This window comes from Mauremys mutica, chromosome 23 (genome assembly GCF_020497125.1).
Source record: "Mauremys mutica isolate MM-2020 ecotype Southern chromosome 23, ASM2049712v1, whole genome shotgun sequence".
Taxonomy (NCBI): Eukaryota; Metazoa; Chordata; order Testudines; family Geoemydidae; genus Mauremys; species Mauremys mutica.
In genome coordinates this window covers 10754576-10774772 of record NC_059094.1, presented here as the reverse complement: position 1 = coordinate 10774772, position 20197 = coordinate 10754576, and the positions used below count along the sequence as shown (strand labels likewise).

At 46.1% G+C, this 20197-nt stretch overlaps 1 protein-coding gene across 2 annotated transcripts; it reads left to right on the top strand.

The window, feature by feature from the left end:
- The first annotated feature begins 150 nt into the window (after positions 1 to 150).
- Positions 151 to 19799, top strand: FAM76A (family with sequence similarity 76 member A). 2 transcript variants are annotated; one of them, XM_044997932.1, is made up of 10 exons: positions 151 to 359; positions 992 to 1056; positions 2602 to 2656; positions 3228 to 3380; positions 4466 to 4623; positions 6120 to 6206; positions 6905 to 7036; positions 14133 to 14268; positions 15375 to 15476; positions 18146 to 19799. In XM_044997932.1, the coding sequence occupies exons 1-10, from the start codon at positions 279 to 281 to the stop codon at positions 18230 to 18232; spliced, it is 1056 nt and encodes a 351-aa protein (XP_044853867.1). In that variant the 5' UTR covers positions 151 to 278; the 3' UTR covers positions 18233 to 19799. The 2 variants fall into 2 exon arrangements, with proteins under 2 accessions (XP_044853867.1, XP_044853868.1); XM_044997933.1 differs by lacking the exon at positions 6905 to 7036 and having other exon boundaries at positions 156 to 359.
- Positions 19800 to 20197: the final 398 nt, after the last annotated feature.

Genomic DNA, 20197 nt, shown 5'->3' with positions numbered 1-20197 from the left:
GTCACCGCGCCGTCCACACCCCGGATGGGAGACCTCCCCGGTGACGTAAACACTCCCGCTCTACCCAACCCGAAGGACCTCGACGTGCCCCGCCCCCTCGCACAGGAGTGGCACTCCGGAGAACCAATGGGCGCCGCGAGACGGCGTCAGACCGTGCGCCGCGCCCGATGAGCGACGTTACCGAGAGCCAATGGCGGCGACGGGTGTAGCAGCCCCGCCTCGCGGCTGCCCGACCGCCCGTCCCGGGTTAGGCTGCGCCTGTCAGTGAGGGCGGCGGGATGGCGGCGCTTTACGCTTGTACCAAGTGCCACCAACGCTTCTCCTTCGAGGCGCTGAGCCAGGGGCAGCAGCTCTGCAAGGTCCGGGGCGCGGGGGGCGGGGCCTGGAGGGATGGGGGCCCCGGGGAGGAGTGCGGGGGCCCTGGGAGGAGTGGGGGGTTGGGGCCCCTTGGGGGAGAGGGGGCCCTGGGAGGAGTGGGGGGCCCCTGGGAGGAGTGGGGGGATGGGGCCCTGGGGAATGGGGGGGCCTCAGGGAGGAGTGTGGGGGGAATGGTGGGCCCTGGGAGGAGTGGGGGGTTGGGGCCCCTTGGGGGAGAGGGGGCCCTGGGAAGAGTGGGGGGCCCCAGGGAGAAGTGCGGAGGGAATAGGGGGCCCTGGGAGGAGTGGGGGGTTGGGGCCCCTTGGGGGAGAGGGGCCCCTGGGAGGAGTGGGGGGATGGGGTCCTGGGGAATGGGGGGGCCTCAAGGAGGAGTGCGGGGGGAATGGGGGGCCCTGGGAGGAGTGGGGGGTTGGGGCCCCTTGGGGGAGGGGGGCACCTGGGAGGAGTGCGGGGAGGGCCTGGGAGGAGTGATTGCAGGATGACTGGTCCATGACCATTGCCGTGAAGAATACCTCTGCTTTGTCCAAGTTGTTGTGTTGCTGGGAGCGGGGGAGATTGGTGAGTCTTTGGGGAACGTGTGTGGTAGAAGCACTAACTCTGCTTTTTGCTGCAGGAGTGTCGAATTGCGCATCCCATTGTCAAATGCACTTACTGTAGGACCGAATTCCAACAGGAAAGGTAAATTTCTGCGAAGCTTAAACACTGGACAGTAAAAAAAATAGTTGGCATCCGCTTCTTTAATACATATCCAAAATAGTCACACTTCAGCATCTTGATTCTCTCAACAAGGTCCCTTTTTCTGTGTGTGAATTTGGCATTTATTGACAGCTCTGGAAACATGTACAGCAGAAGCAGTACCGGTACAAACTTCACACACACTGGCCCACTAAAGTAACTTAACCCTGATCTTTAGGTGTCCCCCGGAAAGATTAAGGAGACAGTTTAGTGGCCTTGAGAGTTCTGCTGAGAAAGTAAACATGGTATGTTAGTGCCAACTGGGGCAGGGTTTGTAATGTGGGAACAAGACTGAAAGCCACCAAACTAATTTCACATAATCCAATGAGTAACCATCAGTTGGTAATAGCTTTGGGTAATTAGGGGCCTATGCTGTTTATGAACTGGCAACCTAAAGGGCATATCCTGTTACCTAAAGCCTGAGCCATCCTTTCTCTCCGCTCCTGTTTTCTGTTGTAAAATGTTCCCCACACTAAATTCCTGTCCTTCCACTGGTGATTCTTTGTATCCATAACCCATATGCCATTTGGTTACAGCAGCCCATTCCTTGAAATCCTTGTTATGCCACTTGTGTTGTGCCTTCAATGATCCAGCACTCTGTCATATGTCATTCGAGTGCTTGTACGGGCCAGTATTGTGCCTCTTGATGAGGCTCTAATCATAGTCCCAATCTCTGTCAGGCAGACACATTCTGTGCTCTTGATTTTGCAGCATGGTGTGTGGCATTTCTTCCTGGGTGGGGCTCGGCTCTATCTTTCAGTGATGTGCCTGGGTGCTCGTGGAAGCTGTTCCCCTTCTGTGTTTTGGCATGCAAAAATGATTCTTATTCTCTATGCTGTAGCGTAAATACCTGTCTTGTCCTTCTGCATTTGCAGCAGTAAATATGGTTTTCTGCTTGGTTTTAATTTCATTTTTGTGAATATATGAAGAAGAGGGACCAACGATCCCAGCAGCCATTGAGCATATTTCATGCAGGCACTGTGCAAGGTGGTTCCCTGTTTTCCATCCTGCATATACGGGTCAATGAATCTCAATCCTGATCTGCATCAACCCTGCTACTACAGTGCTTGCCCTCTCCGATACTGAGATTATCACTAGCATTAAATCATGTGGTTTAATGCTGGGTAAATGTCCACAGCGGATTAGTTAGTGACCAACTAACTCGTTTTGTTGGTGACCAGAGTCCCAAGTGAGCAAATACGCTATGAAATTAAAGGCTGAGGCCTTAATTAAATTAAAGGTGCTGCTTTATGAAAATGCTGTCTTTCAAGAATACCTCACTCTGGTAGATTATCACCACCAGGCAGGGATAGCAAATACATTTTATATAAAAGCCACTTAGTGAACAAGAATACAAATATCCTGTCAAGGGAGTTGTTTGGTCAGGGGAAACTTAGCTCTCAAGCACAGAGGGCTTAATCTGTACCCAGATTTTGCTGGCACAGTTATATTTCATTCTTGCTTTTTCTTAATCTTTTGTTTTAATAGCAAAACCAACACAATATGCAAGAAATGTGCTCAGAACGTGAAGCTCTATGGAACGGTAAGTGCCGGGGACTCTCCCGTCCACTTCGTAATTATAAGGCTATTTCCATTGTCTTTCGTCCGTAAGTGTGTTACAGCCTGTCTGCATAGCGGTTACCTCACCCACTACTGAAATGCAGTGTCCTTTTGGGTGAAACCTAAGACACTTTTTTATGGTGAATGGCAATACTTCACACGAGTTTAGGACAGCAAGTGACCTATCCCATATCCAGTTGAAACGAAATGGAGGATTTGGGGAAGTCAAAATGTGATCACCTAAATTCAGATTTGAGCAGGAAAATGGAATAAACATTTCTTCCCTTTAGGATGAGGTTTGAACCTTAGGTCCTGACCACTTGTCATTAAAGATCCCATGGCACTTTATGCAGAAGTCAGCATAAGTTCAGGTATCCTGGCCAATCGCATATACTGCAGTTAGTTTGGATGCCTGATCACTGGCTTATCTAGGTACATGTACAATTCTTGGGTCACTATGAAGATGAGAGCGTTTGAGTGATAGAAAAATGCACGTGTGCCATGTATTTACAAAGCATTGCTAACCTGTACAGCATCTGTCTTTCTTTTTAAAGCCAAAACCATGCCAGTACTGCAACATAATAGCAGCATTTATTGGCAACAAGTGCCAGCGCTGTACGAACTCAGAGAAGAAATATGGGCCACCCCTCTCCTGCGAACAGTGCAAGCAACAGTGTGCATTCGACAGGAAGGATGATAGAAAGAAGGTGAGTTTCTATGTAAAATGGGGACGGACAGGTGAAAAAGCTAACTACAGTAATAGCCAGTTCATCTTCTGCACAGAGTCACAGGATTTCAGCAACAGGAACATGTCAGCTATAAAGTATTTTCTGGCCAGCTCAAGAATTTACATGTGTTATGAGAGACGTTAAATACTAAGTTCATTGGATTACTTTATATTTTCTGCACTGTAGTTCCTTGATCAGGTCTTATTCTGAACTGGACTGAGTGTAGATGCTCACACAAGTGAAAAGGGACCCACTCCAGAATGGATGGTAGAGATAAAGGGAACTTTACATACTGTGAATTGTCCCAAAGTTAAGCATATGCATAAGTCTTTGTGGATTTAACATAAGCTCCAGGCCTACAGTTTTGGATGCTATATAAATAGTTCCCACCATCTGGACAAAGCCCCTTTAGAGCAATAGTTTTCAACTGGTGGTCTGTGGACCTGTTGGTGTCGGCAGACCATGTCTAGTCTTTAAGGGATCCACAAAAAGTTGTTGTTACCATAGGACAGTGGTTCTCAACCTGTGGTCTGTGGACCCCTGGGAGTTTGCAGACTATGTCTTAAGATTTCCAAAGGGATCCGCACCTCTATTCAAATTTTTTTAGGGTTCCACAAATGAAAAAAGGTTGAAAACCACTGGCATAGAGTATTCGTGTTCGGGTTTCCCAAAGCATGTGCCTTGGAGGTTCAGGTGTTGAGCTTTGTGTTTATAAAAACCCAAATTGCACAGTATGTGATTTCTTACCCTAAAATATCATGGGGAACATGCGATATAAACAAGCCAGGAAGTGTCAGCTCAGAACAGATGGTAGCTGTGCCAAGTTTTTATCACTGTGACTCTGCTGGTTGCACTGGCAGTGCTGAATGCAGTCAACACCCTTTCTAACCACATCAGGGACCCCTCGAGTCACTGCTTGTGTGTTGTTTGAGACTGCATACCTTGTGTCTGTAAATCCTGAGGATGGTTGATCTGAAGTTGCCATCAGGCTACTTGTCTACTCTGTGCTTGGGATGTAGGGAGGAAGCAAGATAAAATCCTCTGACTCCTACCTTGCCTTTCAGGTGGATGGGAAGCTGCTGTGCTGGCTGTGTACATTGTCCTACAAACGGGTCCTACAGAAGACCAAAGAGCAACGCAAACATCTAAGCAGCTCTTCACGGACGAGCCTGCAAGAGAAGGAGCAGTTCAGCAGGCTCAGCAGTGGCAGCCACTACAACAGGTAACTTGCATGTAAATGCTGCATATTTGCTCCGTTTTAGCACTTTCCTCCCGCTGGAGGGCTGAGTGCTTCAAACTCATCAGACCTACTTCCAACAGAAGTGGGAGAAGTGTCTTGAACCTCACTACAGCGTAACTGTGGTGACTTTTAACATCATTGTACATCTTTTTTCGTAAAGCCTAGATAATTCTGACTTGATGAATATGCAAACCCAGTAGTTCTGACCTAAACTCCTGATAGTGTGACAGCTCTGTAGTGAGATCTGTTTTACAGAATGTTTACCGACATTATGCTGTTTTCTCAAATCATTAAAGCTAAACTGCATTTGCCAAATTAATGACAGAAGTGCATTAACTCATTCAGCAGCCTTGCTTTTCCAGGTGACTGAAACCGGGGTACAAAAACGTGAAATGACTTGTCCCAGATGACACAGCAAGTCAGTTGGCAGAGCTAGGACTCCTGACTCGACCACTAGACATGTTTCCCCAGCATTCAGAATTGACTGATTCAGATCAAACACTGCAGCTGAGATCTCCTAGGAGACTCTTGGTGATGTTCCCTAGTTTACCTCAGCAGCAGCCCCCAGATGTGCATTCTCAGTGGGGACTTGGGATGAGCTGATTGGGGAAGATATCCTTTTCTGTGTACTGCAGAGTCTATTACAGTTCTTGTTGATATTGGGTCAACTTAGATTTATTTTAAAATATACGGTTTTGAACATAGAATGGTCATGTGCCTAGAGGTTTGATTGGCACATTGTATAAAATAAACTCTAGTTTCTCTTTAAGGAATGATCTTTTATCTGGCCATTGCTGTGCTTGGCGCTCTCTTCTCTCTCTGAGGCTGTGGCTACACTTAGCACTTCAAAGCGCTGCCGCGGTAGCGCTGCCACGGCAGCGCTTTGAAGCGCTAAGTGTAGTCAAAGCGCCAGCGCTGGGAGAGAGCTCTCCCAGCGCTGTCCGTACTCCACCTCCCTGTGGGGAATAACGTACAGCGCTGGGAGCCGCGCTCCCAGCGCTGGGGCTTTGACCACACTGGCGCTATGCAGCGCCGCAATTTGCAGCGCTGGAGAGGGTGTGTTTTCACACTCTGCTGCAGCGCTGCAAATTTGTAAGTGTAGCCAAGCCCTGAGCTTGTTGTGGGTGTGCTTTAGTGGGAGATGATAGTGGCAGAGGCCCTGGAGGTTTTTCACCTTCCTCTGCAGTGTGGGGCACGGGTCACTTGCTGGAGGATTCTCTGCAGCTTGAGGTCTTCAAACCACAATTTGAGGACTTCAATAACTCAGACATAGGTTAGGGGTTTGTTACAGGAGTGGGTGGGTGACATTCTGTGGCCTGCGTTGTGCAGAAGGTCAGACCAGATGATCATAATGGTCCCTTCTGACCTTAAAGTCTATGAGTCTATATTTATCTGTGCCTCTTTCTTGTTTCCAGACAGTCTCTGATTCACAGGCCTTTTAGGTTCTGACATGTATCTTCATTGTTTTTCCTTCATAGCCAGAAAACCTTATCCACCTCCTCTATTCAGAACGAAATTCCAAAGAAGAAACCCAAGTTTGAGGCCATATCAGCCAACGGTGACAGGTGAGCCAGTTGGTTGGGGAAGATGCCAGTGGGTGGTCTCATTTAAGTTTGCGTAAAAGAGAATTCAGTGCAACTAGCAGGATGCTTATATGATAGAATGGGGCTCTCAAACATTGGGACTGCAAGGGCTGCATTAGCAGCTTTCTGGGACCCCACAGGCCAAGCCTACCTGGCACCTAAATGTACGCTTGACAATCAAAAGATTCCCTGTGTTTGTACCTACTAGAAACTGCTTATTGGTTGAGTTCACCAGCAATTACAACCTGCAGCCTAGATCAGCTTTATCCTCACCCTGCAGTGACAGGGGAAGGGTGGCCCCAGGCTGCATGATGGGGCTCTGGTCTGCAATTTGGGCTTTCCTGGGCTAGAACGTTATCTATTAGAATAAAAGCTAGGCTGCAGTCAGAATAAAGAGTAGAATGCAGGGAGACAATCATTAGATGAGAGACTATAGATAAGATTTCTATCTCCCCCCTGTCCTGGGGGAGGGAAAGTGATAAACAGCTTCCTCTGAACACAGTGGATCCGATTCTGCCACTGCTATGTGCATGCAGCTCCCATTGACATCAGAGCTTGCATGCAGCAGAAGCCGCAGAACGGACCTCACTAGCTGTATAAGGAGAGAGTGAGATGGATATATTTTTTTACACTCTTGTACATGCATATTTTCATTCCTCCCTTTCCTCTCTGATTCTCAGCGTTCCTTCCTCTCCCGAGATGCTTTGCCCCCCTACCCAGAGTGCCCCGTCCGTGTTGGTGCAGTGGGCTGCTTCCCAACAGAGTCCCGGTGCCCATCATTATCCTGTTTCTCAAGGCACTGACGTCCTGAAGTGAGATCACCTATCGTTTTCTCCCACCCCCGGTTGCCCTCCTGCCCTGGGAATTGTCTCACATATGGAAACTGGCCCTATCGATGGCTCTTCTTCCAAACTGCATTGAATTGGGAACATAGAGCACAGCATAGGCTCATTAGTGCTGGAGAGTCTTAAGTCTGTTGAAGTCACTGAAAAAGCGCTCACCGTCCATCTCAGTTGTTCATCATTTAACTCCAAATCACCTCTGTCCTAAGGACACCTGTTAGCCCATTGTCTGTGGCTATTGATGTAAGAAATGCCAGAGCATGAAACCTGAGTTTAAAGAATTCTTTAGGGTGTAGCGGTTGCACAGTTCTTTAAACTGAGCTTAATGCTGATTGACTGGAGATTGAACACCACCTCCCCCTGGCCAGAGCAGGTACAGCACAAGCAGTAGCGCTGCAAGCTGCCCTCTACCAGTACACCTCAACCTTGACCTCTAGGGTGCTCTATTCAGACCTCTGCCAATCGTGTTGTAGGACAGTGCCACCTGTGATGGTAGAACTTTTAAAATACCTGCTCGCTAGGAACTGGAGTGAGCTCCTTTAATTCATTTCACATAAACTATCTAGCAGCCATTAGCTGGTAACAAGGCTTGCTCACAAGTTACCTGGAGCAAAAAGGCTCCATGTCCTAATCCGTTTAAAAAAAAAATGTAGCAAACGATAAATAATTCAAATTACTTCATTTCAGTTTACTCTTGTACCGTATCTTGTTCCCACTTTAAAGCCCTGGTAGTCTGTGATCCTCACCACACACTTACTCTAGTTTTAGGGAAATCCCATTAATAAGTTATACATAATTATAACTACTGCTCCTAAGCTCCAGCAGTGGGCTCTGTGTTGTCCAAGACATAAGTTGCAGCCATTTTAAATAGGACTCTGTTTCTGTAGGGCAACAGTAACACTTAGTGGCTACTGTAGTTTAATCCTGGGGCTGTAATTCCTTGTAGATGTAAAAAGTGTCATTCTGGAGTATTGATGGTTAATTTGGGGGGGGTGAATTCTACTGTGCGGAGAGGCTCACCGCACTGGCAAGAGCTGCGCGTAGCACAGGCTGAAGTTAGGTATCGTCACCACCCAGCTCTGTCAGTGCAACTCAACACTGTCCTGCAGCAAATCCAACCTTCCCGAGTCCCACAACTCTGACAGGGGACCTCACTCAGTTCACTGCTCTTCCACTCATGGGTCCCAAAGAGCTCTGATGGTGTGTTCCCCACGTTGACTTGAGCCCCTGTTGCTAGTCCCATCCTGAGCCACCTCAAACAGGTGTGCCAGAGCACCTCAGTCCTGGCCTGCTGCACCCAGCCCATAGCTTCTCCTGAATAGAGGCTACCAAATGTGTCATGGTTCAGGTCAATTGCACCTGTATTCCCCCTCCATGGTTCCTTAAGAGCATCCACTCTAGGCTCCCAACTCCACAGCCCTCACCTCTCTTGGGCAGAGACCCATGTCTTTCTCCTTCCTGACTGGGTTTTGCCAGGCTGCACAGTTCCCTGCCTTCTCTCTGATATCCCCAGCAAGCCAGACTGCCTAACCAGGTCAGTATCTGCATTTTGCTCAAAGGTGAAAACATTACAGAGAAAACACACTGAGAACAATAATAAAGCCTACATGCATGCTAATAAGCTTACCATAGATCACTCCCTAGCTCCAGCAGAGTCTCTGGTAGGAGTTTTCCCCATGGTTACAAGTTGATGACAGCCTTAGCTCAGAACTAGCACACTCGTGAATAGTTTAGTCTATCCTTTCCTTGGGCCTTTGATCTTGAGACTCTGGGAAAAGGTGACCAGCAGACAGTAGTCCTCTGCTGGGGCCTAGTTTTAAAAGGCTGGGGTTTTGCGCTGTGGTAGTGGCGAATTTGCATTCATCTCCCGCTAGGGATTCCCCTGGCAAACCACTTGACACTTTGTCAAAAGTCCTTGTCAAGACAGTACAGTCTCTTTTGAAGTTCATAACATTCCCAGGGTTCACATCATCTCTTTCCCCAGGAGAGGTTATATGCAGTCCCAGCCCACAATAATACATCATCTTTGCATTTAATACAATGGACTCCCAAGTTACTTAAACTTAATTCAATAAGGTTTTTCAAGGATATTGCATGAAATTGCCATATCTGTCTCAATGTGGTCTTACACTATAGACAAATGTTCACAGTGGATTGGATTAAAACACCAACACTCCTTTCACTTGTGACCACTGACAGAGTCCTGTTCCAAGATGTGAAAAGCTAGTATGCTGGCCACCCCTGGGCCATCTCTTTAGCACAGAAAGATCATAAAACATCTATCTGATTCTTGTAGATGAGCTCTAAGACACAAATATGTTCATCCATATTGTCCTGAGGGAATACTGAGCAGCAAATGCTATTAAATGATATTCCCATATGCACAAAATTTCTGTGCTTATACTTAAAGTACTCAGTTTGCAGGCATGGAGAGGATGATTTGGGATGAACTGCTTCTGCTTTGATGTAGTTAGTTCAACCTTAGACCGAGCTACTATTTCCATTTAGAAAATATTTGTTTAGGCAGATTTTTCATAGTTGGGAGGAAATTTCTAAGTTATTTTTAGTTGTGATTTGAATGTTGACCTTGACTACGTCCCTTTAAACCAGCCTGACTTTAGTAGCAATGTCTCCAAACTACTGAAACATCATCCCTGAGAAAGGCATTGGTTATAGGAAAGGAGTGTCAACCCCAGAATTGGGCCTTCCCTAAAGTGTGCAGGGATCATTGTACCACAGTTTGTATATGTCGGATATATTTTGGTTGAACTTCTTAAGAGGCACTTTTTTTACAAAAAAGTGTTTGTTTTTCAGTTTTATTTCTAATTTTGTAGCTAACTTTGTAGCTTCTACTCCTAACTTGAAGTTAGGGTTTGAGATTCACTCAAGACAGGGAAAAGAAACCCTTCTCTTATTGACGTGACTTTAAAAAAGTGCCCTCTGATTTTTTTTTCACCTTGAAGTAATTGCAGAGGCATGTTACACCAGTTGGACCTCTGAGTACCTGATTGTGCACACAGATCAGGTAGGCAGGTACCCGGCCACTCTGAAATATACTCCCAGTTTGCACCTGCATAATTACCCCCCACTGTCTGCTTCTAGGCACCAAACTCAAGGCTGAGTTGAGGCTCTTTTTCAGGTTGGGGCCTCCGTCTTTACTTGTGACTTGCCAATATTTGTTAATGATGCAATAGGATGAGAACCTCTCTTTAAAACAGTCTCAAGATCTCTCCGTTTTGTTCTCTGCTGAGGGGAGCAGATGGGTCTTTCTTCCAGTCTCCTCTTCTGCCTTAATAAGTACTCTTGCCCAGTAGCAAACCAGGGAGTGCAGAATTTCCTGCGTGGGTGGCCATGGGAAGTCTGAATCTCCTGGCAATGTTTATTACCTTGGGATACAGCAGGATTCATGAAGCAAACTTGGAACCATTAGTGGTTATCTTTAAGAACTCCTGGAGGACAGATGAGGTCCCAAATGACTGGAGAAGGGCAAACATAGAACCTATCTTTAAAAAGGGGAACAAAGACCAGGGAATTATAGACCAGTCAGCCTAACTTCAATATCTAAAAAGATACTGCAACAAATTATTAAACAATCAGTTTGCAAGCACCTAGAGGATAATAGGTCGATAAGGAGCAGCCAGTGTGGATTTGTCAAGAGAAAATCATGCCATATCAACCATATTTCCTTCTTTGCCAGAGTTACTGGCCTAGTGGATGGAGGGAAGCAGTAGATGTGATATATCTTGATTTTAGTGAGGCTTTTGACATAGTCCCACATGACGTTATCACACACAAACTAGGGAAATGTAGTCTAGATGTAGTTACTATAAGGTGGTTACACAGTTGGTTGAAAGGCTGTGTTCAAAGAGTAGTTGGCAGTGGTTCGCTATCAAACTGGGAGGATATATTTAGTGGGGTCCTGCAAGGGTCTGTCCTAGGTCTGGTACTAGTCAATATTTTCATTAATGACTTGGATAATGGAGTGGAGATTATACTTATAAAATGTACAGATGGCACTAAACTGGGAGAGGTTGTAAGCACTTTGGAGGACTGGATTAGAATTCAAAATTACTTTGACAAGTTGGAGAATTGGTCTGAAATCAACAAGATGAAATTCCATAAAGACCAGCGCAAAGCACTACTCTGAGGAAGAAAAAATGAGATGCACAATTACAAAATGGGGAATAACCGGGTCGGTGGTAGTACTGCTGAAAAGGATTCAGAAATTATAGTGGATCACAAAATGAATGAGTCAACAATGTGATGCGGCTGTAAAAAATGCTAATATCATTCTGGGGTGTCTTAACAGGAGTGTTGTATGTAAGACATGGGAGGTAATTGTCCCACTCAACTCAACGCTGGTGAGACCTCAGCTGGAGCACTGTGTCTGTTTCTAGGTGCCACACTTTAGGAAAGATGTGGACAAACTGGAGAGAGTCCAGAGGAGAGAAACAAAAATGATAAGAGGTTTCAAAACCTGACCTATGAGAAAAGGTTAAAAAAATTGGGCATGTTTAGTCTTGAGAAAAGAAGACTAAAGGGGGACCTGATAGTCTTCAAATATGTTAAGGGCTGTTATAAAAATAGTTCTCCAGGTCCACTGAAGGTAGGACAAAAAGTAATGGGCTTAATCCACAGCAAGGGAGATTAAGGTGAGATATTAGGAAAAACTTTGTAATGATAAGGATAGTTAAGCACTGGAATAGACTTCTGAAGGAGGTTGTGGAATCTCTGTCATTGGACATTTTAAAGACCAGGTTGGGTCTTTTGGGATGGTTTGTTTCCTTGCTCCTGCCTCAGAACAGGGGGCTGCACTTGATGACCTCTCAAGGTCCCTTCTAGTCCTGCTTTTCTATGATTCCGTGAGCCCCTCATGGCCAAGGAATGGAGTAGGATAGGCAAGGACTTACTTGTAAACAGGCAATTCAGGGAAGAAACTTGGCTCTCCCTCCACAGAGAGTAAATTGGTCTTTGCTCTCCTCTGGTCCCTCTCTCTCCCAGCACGTCTATGTGGTGTGTGGAGCCCTGAAGCTCTTGTTCAGAGAGTGGAGATGCTCAGAGTGACATTACTGCATTGTGCATGTGGCAAAGGTGCTGGAGGCTGCTTTGCTTCCCTCACTCCAATCTGGTACCTGCATGGCGCATTGCAGAGAAGTAGCCCGTTACAATGTTATGGGGTGCAGGCTCTCGTTTGGGATGGCTGCCTACGACGGTCGATAGGCGAGCACTTTTAAGAACAGGGAGTCTCCTCTACTGCATGTACAAGAGCCATGTCTACACTCAGAAATTACATTGTGCTGGAACACGTATTAACTAACATGATATTAAATGCTCAGTATAGACAAAGATTGGCTATGTGTAACATTATGGGTTCCACCATAGGGTTAGCCCCAGCCAGCTGACATGCAGTTAAATACATCTTGTCTAGACCAAGCATTCAACATCATGTTAGTTAACGTGTTCTATGACAATAAGACTCTCTAATGCAGATAAACCCTCACAGACCTGCAGTATTAAGCTTCCCTTTCCTTCCTGGCCAGGATTTCTTTCTCATCCCAGCAAGGCTGTCCTGTTACTTTTATGACCCGCACAACTCCATTCATTGAATTTCTCCCCTTGGATTCCCAATAGGGACCCTTCACCACCACACCACATAAGGGAGGAAAAGCCTTTCTCCATCACATCCCAGAGACCCTGTCCCATCATTCAAACTGTGTGCAATTAGATTCTGTCTTTTCATAGTATTGCAGAAACTCCCTTGGGAGGCAAGCAGCAGATATTCTTATTCCCATTTTACAGATGGGGAAACCGAGGCACAAGTGACGTAACTTATCTCAGGCCACAGACTGAGTCCGTAACAGTTACATTTATAGTTTGGTGATCCTTGGCCTTCAGTGGACTAGGCCACACTGCATTTGCCTTAGACTCTACCAATACTTGGGCTGAATGCACAGTCCAAATATATGGTCCAGGTGAGATACTTGCATTATTTATTATTAATTTTCAAATAATCTGTACAGCAGCAATAGCATATAATATTAGGAAACGCTATTCCGTAGCACCAAAGGGTAGCTATTAGACATATTGTAAAGACAGACTAAACAGAACAGAAGGTGGTGGCTAGGTAGATACTTGTGGCAGGGACCATCTCTTTGTTCTGTGTTCGTACTGCGCCTAGCACAACTGGGGGGCTCCTAGGCATTATTCCAATACACACCATAATGAACTTAGCTGCACAGAACATTGGTAGTTCATAGGGAGACTTCCTGCTTTACCAGAGATGGAGAGCATGTGCCTGTCACCCAAACAAGCTGTCAGCCAGCCAGCTAGATTCATAGTGTCTGACAATGTGTGAGTGGTATCCCAGAAGGATGTGTATATCTCCCCTTCACTCCTCCTCTCTTCCTGAATAGTCCTTTGATGTGGTAATGAAGCTTTTTCCCAAATCATTGTGCCATGGCTGGAATCAAAATACAAAAAGCCCAGTGCATCTCTTCCTGTTTTCCCCTGAGATAACTTTGGCTGTAACCTCTGTGAGTTCTTTCTATTGTTTGTTTAAGTTAGAGGGTTAATTTGTTTCTTTTTCTTGTTCCATTGTTTACCAGGGTCCTGATTTGCATTTAGTGAAAGGTTTTCCCCCCACTGCCATGGATTCCCTGTGACCTAAAGAGGGTTCCTAGGTGATTGCATAAAGTTTCATTAACTCATTCATTGCTTTTCCACACCTCTTGGTTTGAAAATGGATCGTCTCCATGCAAGTAAAGGTAGTCTCAGACAGTGGCTAGTGGTTGAAAACATCCCTAACAGTCCCCCGTCCTTTCTTACTGAACACTTAATATTAAACTCATCAAGATACAAATTGTATTGCATATCAGGACATCAGCCATCATGCCATGTGACTATCTCTGAATTCCCATGGTGTCTGGTTACAAGGTCGTAGGTACCTAATGTAGCCTTTGAATGGATGAGGTTATTCAGATGTCACAATGTCATCTGTGAAAGGGCTTCCATGTACTGGTGAGTAGAAGGGTGTGTGATGAGATTCTTTCCCTTCTCTCTCTTGCAGCTTTTCTCCAGACCTTGCCCTGGACTCCCCTGGCACGGACCATTTCGTTATTATCGCCCAGCTGAAGGAAGAAGTGGCCACTCTGAAAAAGATGCTGCACCAGAAGGATCAGATGATCTTGGAGAAAGAGAAGAAGGTACAGCCCTGGACCGCTTCCACACAAAAACTGCACAGGGAATTATGAACAACTTAATTAAGGTCTTTACCTTGCACATTTGTACAGTGTCTGTCTTGTTAGCCTCGTGGAAACCAGCGAACTCTCAAGTGGGTGTTGTCTGCAAGCTGGTTAATTTCCAGGGTTAAAGAGCCAGGCACTGTGTCAGGAAAGAAGGTGGCTTTCTGGCTGTTTGGAGATGGGTGGGCCAGGATTGCAGAGAGGATCAAATTGTGACCATCCACTGCCACACAGTGAACATTACCCCTTTTTCCTTTGCCTTGTACTCCCAGTATGCCCAGCCTTACGTGCAGCCAGTGCCTGACCACTGCTGCAGTCCAAGAAATGGTAGTAGGCAGGTAGGTTGCATGTGAGGTTCAGTCCAAGAAAGCCCATAGCTCCTCTCTTTGCATAGGGAGAGCAGGCAACGCTCAGACAAGCCTCACTCCCCACTTGTGGTACCCCTACTTTGGCAGTCCTGAGTCCCAGGCAGCTCTGCTGATGCACCTCAGCTCTGGCTGCTTTCACAGCATGGTGTGAGAATTATCTTTCTGACTCAAAGTATTGCTAATAATAGTCATACCTGACTTAGCACGCTACAAATGTTAATTAATCCACTCCCAGAAATCCCGTTCTCAAGTGGGTAAGTATCGTTATCTCCATTTGACAGAGAGAGAAACTGAGGCACAGAATGGTTAGTGGCCTACTGATGCCCAGCAGGGCAAAAATGAATAAGAGCTATCAGAAGTCAGCCCCTCTGAAAATTAATTGCCCAGAGTCACAGATTGCACTGAGGTTACTAAAGATGCACCCATGCTGGGGTCCTGCCTGGGTCCCACCTTTGGTATCAGCCTCAGCTCTTGGTGCAAATCCTCTGGCCTGCAGTTGGGCAGTAAATGTTCTGAACCCTCCTTGGCCTACAGGAGCTCAGTGTTAACCCACATGGTGCCTCTCTGAACATGTTCCCTTCTCCGAGGTGGCTTCTACAGAGACATTTTCCAGGGCAGGGCATCTGTTCAGGGTGAAGGAATCTGGACAGTCCCTTTTCTCCTCACTCATCAAAAAGCTGCTTGCTTGTTTCTCCTTAGATCACAGAGCTAAAGGCCGACCTGCAGTACCAGGAATCCCAGATGAGGGCAAAAATGAACCAAATGGAGAAGACACACAAGGAAGTCATGGAGCAGTTACAGGTGATGGCATTTCTATACTAATTTGTTGAGTTATGATCTTTGCAGGAGTGACTGAGAACACTACCTAGATCAGACACTGCTCAGGCTTCCACCCACACAGCTCTGCTAATGCCTTTCAATCCCGACGTGAAATACTGCCTGTTAGAACAGGACTTGGTCCCCACTGTGCTCTGCCATGCACCTGAATCCTTATAGTCCCCCTTGCTAGTCTCTTCCTGGGCTCAGCTTTTTTGTATTGTATGGTTGTATCCTCTGCAAACTGGATGGGAACCATGAAACACATTTTACTTACTACCAAACTCAAGCTTGAACCCAGATGTCAAGACTGTAAGGCCTATTTGTCCACCCGCTGCACCACCGAGCTCCTGATTTGATTTATTAGCTCAGTAGCCAAGGAGAACAAAGCCTAACAAACAAAGGGTAGTGCTTTTTGTTGGACTAAATAGATATCATTGTAAAGAAGTCCGTGAGCTTATAGGAAATGTCCATTTTTTTTGTCAGGCCATGAAAACGGTGTATATCAGCGGGGTAGATTCTCGTCTGCAGTAGGTCAACAGGGAATTGGTTAAAAGAAAGAAATCATATATGGGGTGCAAAGTTCATCTCCTTAATTGCTCTGTCTGGAGTTTACAATCAGCTAAAGCTCTAGCAATGAAGAAAAAAAACAAAGGTGCAGATAAGACACAGCAGAAAATGTTCTTTCCCCATCACTACACGCCCAAGTTAATTATTAGGGTAGGACAGGTTTTTGTAGATTACAGTTGCTGTCAGAAATCTATCAGTGCTTGTGAGTTCCTGTCCACTATGCAACTTCATAAGTTGTCTAAGACTATCCCAGGCTTTGAGCAGTCATGTTATGGATGGGGTTGAGACACCTTTTAGAACTGAAAAATTAGGAGACTGGATGGCTTGTGCGGCTGGTAATGGGAGTCAGAGCCCATGATCTCTTACGTTGTCTGCTTGAATTTTCCCAAGTGACCCAAAATTGTTCCCCTTTGCAGGCTGTTAGGTGGCCTGTGTAGAGTGAGTTGATATTCTCATTCCAGTTCCTTGTAAACAAATGTTGCCACAAACTGTTTGCCTTTGTTAGCAGTCTCAGCAGAGAAGCCAAGGGCACTGAACTTCCTTTTATCTCTTGAGACGGTCCCTCCAGGTCAGGGCAGAAGCACATCTGTTGGGCACCGTGTGGGGAAACTGGCACTGCCGCAGCGATACTGTACGTGTTCTGTGGCTGAAGAGAGGACTTCAGTCTCCAAAGTTGTCAATACAACACCTTTCAATAGCACCAGACTTGCTCTATTTTAAAATAAAAGAAGAATCAAATAACTGACCTGGCTTGCCCTCGTACACCTGTCATTCCTGGGTGGAGAGGCGTGTGCGTGTTTTATACTTAGCTCTAAATGAAACAGCCCAGAACTTGGTCTTTCCAGTGTCTGAGTGTAAAACTTCAGCTAACATTGGCAGAGGTTTTGGAAACTATTTTTTTCCAATGATTCCAAAATAAACGTTCAGATGGTGGCAGTGTATAGCAGGCACCTGGAAGCTTTCATAAGATTCACTCTTTTAAGATTTTTTTTGTAATGTCCTGTTTTTTGTGGGGGAGCTCAGATTTGTGTGGGTGCCTCTGTTCTTAAAAGCTGAAGGAGGCAGAGGAAATTCCTTTCCACTCTATCCCTGCATCCATTCTCTTGTTTGTGATCCATCTGCCCAAGGCAGCTGGAGACTTGGCTCACACAAGTTCTCAGCTGTAGGCAAGGGTCATTCTAGCACCCTGCATGCCCACTCAATGCAGTTTGCAAACTGAACCAGAACCGCCATGTCTGGCTTTGCATGCAGAAACCTATCATTAGCTTGTGCTGTATCAACAAGATAAGCAGAAGGCCAGAGAGTTTGGAGAGAGGTGGTTCAGAGGCTTCCTAGTAATACAACGGAGCCTTTCACTTCTATTTGCCTGGTTTGAATCCAGTCTAAGTTAGCAGTGACTGAAAGTTGTTACCCGCTGGCTGTTTGGTGATTGATGAGGAATCCTCTGTCTTGTCTCTTGTTCACTGAGACCTGGATTCATGTCACAGAAATCACCAATGCAGTAATGCTTCCTGGTAACATTGGCAGCCCCGCTAAAGAGGCCGAGAATGAAACTGGCCAGGAATACCGATCAAGCCACTCACTCCTAGAATTGGTCAGAGTTGAAGAGGACTGGGGGTTCAGTGTGGGGGGAGCTTGCACTGCCACTACCCATCCTGCACCTTGTTCTGTGGACTTTGGTATCCAGAGCTGTTATTTCAGCACTTCTCACAAATAAAAAATGAAAGGGATGGGGGAAAGAAAGGGAAGCTTCCCAGGCAACTCCCCGTGGAATTGAAAGGTCCCTCCCTATCTTGTCTAATGAAAAATCACGTAATCTGTTGTGCTTCATGATGGAAGCTGACTGCCTGCAGCACTTGGGAAGGAATTCCCCCCTCTTCCCATTTAGATTGGTCGGGTACATTGGCATTTGACTGCCTCTGCGGCGTCAGGTGTTGCCAGCTGGTGGAAATGGAATACTGGCCTTGCTGGTGTGATCCAGGACAGCAACTTCTGCATCCAGGAAGCCAGCTGTGCCTGTCCGGGTAGTTCTTGGGTAACAATGATCCATGCCATTAAAATACCCATTTTCACTGTGTTTCCAGGCCAAGAACAGAGAACTCCTGAAGCAAGCAGCTGCCCTGTCCAAGGGCAAAAAGCCTGAGAAGTCAGGAGCAATAACCTCCCCTTAAAACAAACTGGGAGCTTCCCCAGCATTAACCCAGGAGGCCTGTCTGTTCGGCTGGAATCCAAACCTCAGTCTTGTTACTATCCTATCGCTATGGACTCGATGGAACGCCTGGTGTCTGTTGCCTTTCGACAGCATGTTTGAGTGTGTCTGGTTTCAATATCTGTTGAATACTGTTATATAGTATAGTGATCCATGGGGAGCGGTGTACCCCCACATCTTGCTGTCCCCCAGGCCCTGGAACTAATGGTCTCCAGAAGAGACCTGTTTGGGAACAGGTATTACCACTGCCACGTCATACATTAGAAAACAGGGATCCTGTTACGCTGGAGACCCGTCTCTGCAGTTTAAAATCTGCTGGGCTGAGGCACAATCTGTTGTTGCCTGTTTTTCAGGCTTGCCAAGACTTTTGGGGGCACGGTGAGAGCTTTATTTTCAAGTGTTTTGTGCCTCCTTTGAAGAGAAGCTCTGAAATCGCCTTCCCCGGAGAGAAAGCAGGGGGCAGCACGCTGATCTGTCTGGAGCAGTTATCTATCTTTCAAAAACTGTTCCAAAATCCGGGGTAGAGATTTATCTTGGGTTTTTAAAACATTGGCTTGGCAAACCTAACTGCCTGTTTTGATCACCTTTGGTTTGAGAGTCTTACAGAATAATTGCGCATAACCATATGGTGGCCCTGTGGGGCTCAGGTTAGTGGCTCGGGCTAATCTAACTTCTCTGGCACTGCAGAAAAGGCAGAAGGAGAGCTTGAGGCTGTCTTAGACACGCTCTCCCCTCCCCAGTCCCGGATCAAGTTGATCCTTTTACGTCTTCTCCTCTCCACCCCACTTCACTGACGTCAGGTGTAGGATGAGGCTGGTTACAAGAAGGGAGTTCAGTCAGGTCAGTAATGACACAAAGTAGGAAGTGCAGAGACGCCCCCAACCTCCATTCCCAACAAAAGCCAGCAGGATAAAAGAGCTGAGAAGGTTCTCTGCTTTGCAGAAACAGTCTGACTTCAGAAGCAAAGAGGCCGTAAACAGCTCCAGAAAGGTCAGCTGGAATGTGTACTCCTAACCCACCCTCATTAGAGGAGAGCTGAGCTCTGCAGCTGTCGGAGCCCTGCCCTCAGGGCATCTCTTAGAGGGGGATAAAAAGCACTCTGCCGTGCAGATGGGCTCTCAAGTCAGCAGGTTCCAGGCCAGGTTACTCCATGGAATCCCGGTGGCCAGCCCTATTCACACAAGGTGGAGAGAGTGCTCAGGAGTTGGAGACCCTACCTCAGGGGAGTAGGGGAAAGAAACTACCTTAATGTAGACAGGCACCAAATGGAAAGAGATGAGACACTGACCCTTTGAGACAGGGCTAGCTGCTCTAGCTGGGTTTTTATTAATCTTTTTAAGTAGAGAGTTGCAGGGTTTTTTTTTTTATTAAGATGAATTTATTCAATGGCACTTTTCAGACATTGTTAGCTTTGAGCGTGGAAGAGCACATTGAAGCATCAGATACTGTCATGCGGTTTTGGTTTTGGTTTTTAAAAAGACTTTAGGATGCTAAGAAATCATTGCACTCTGCCAGAGTGTGACAGCTGGGAAAAAAAAACCCATCTAATTTTATACTTCACATATTTTTAGAAAAAGTCTGAAATGTATCAATAGGATTTTTTTTTTAAATGAGGGCTTTGCTTCTTAGCTTCCCTCAGGACACAGAAATAATAATAGACGAAGAAGGGCCTTGTATATACAATGTTGGTTTTTTTTTAATTGTGACACATTGATCATGCAACTGAGTAGCTGATGTTTTGTAGTAATGTTGTTTCTTTGTATGTTTGTAATAATGGAGATTTTAAAGGGATGCTTTGATTTGTACAAAACTCCGACAAACGTTAAACGTGTTTTAAACAAAATCCTCTTGAGCTGTGTGATATTTTCTGTTTGCCTTTTTTGGGCTGAATCCCTAAAAGGCATCCTTAGCTCTGACCTGGGACTGA

What these genes read in the sequence shown, in the direction of transcription:
- FAM76A (XM_044997932.1), top strand. Translation starts at nt 279, where the DNA reads ATGGCGGCGCTTTACGCTTGTACCAAGTGCCACCAACGCTTCTCCTTC. An exon ending in ACGTGAAGCTCTATGGAACG is followed by an intron (nt 2,657 to 3,227) that starts GTAAGTGCCGGG and finishes TTCTTTTTAAAG; the next exon opens with CCAAAACCATGCCAGTACTG. An exon ending in ATATCAGCCAACGGTGACAG is followed by an intron (nt 6,207 to 6,904) that starts GTGAGCCAGTTG and finishes TCTGATTCTCAG; the next exon opens with CGTTCCTTCCTCTCCCGAGA.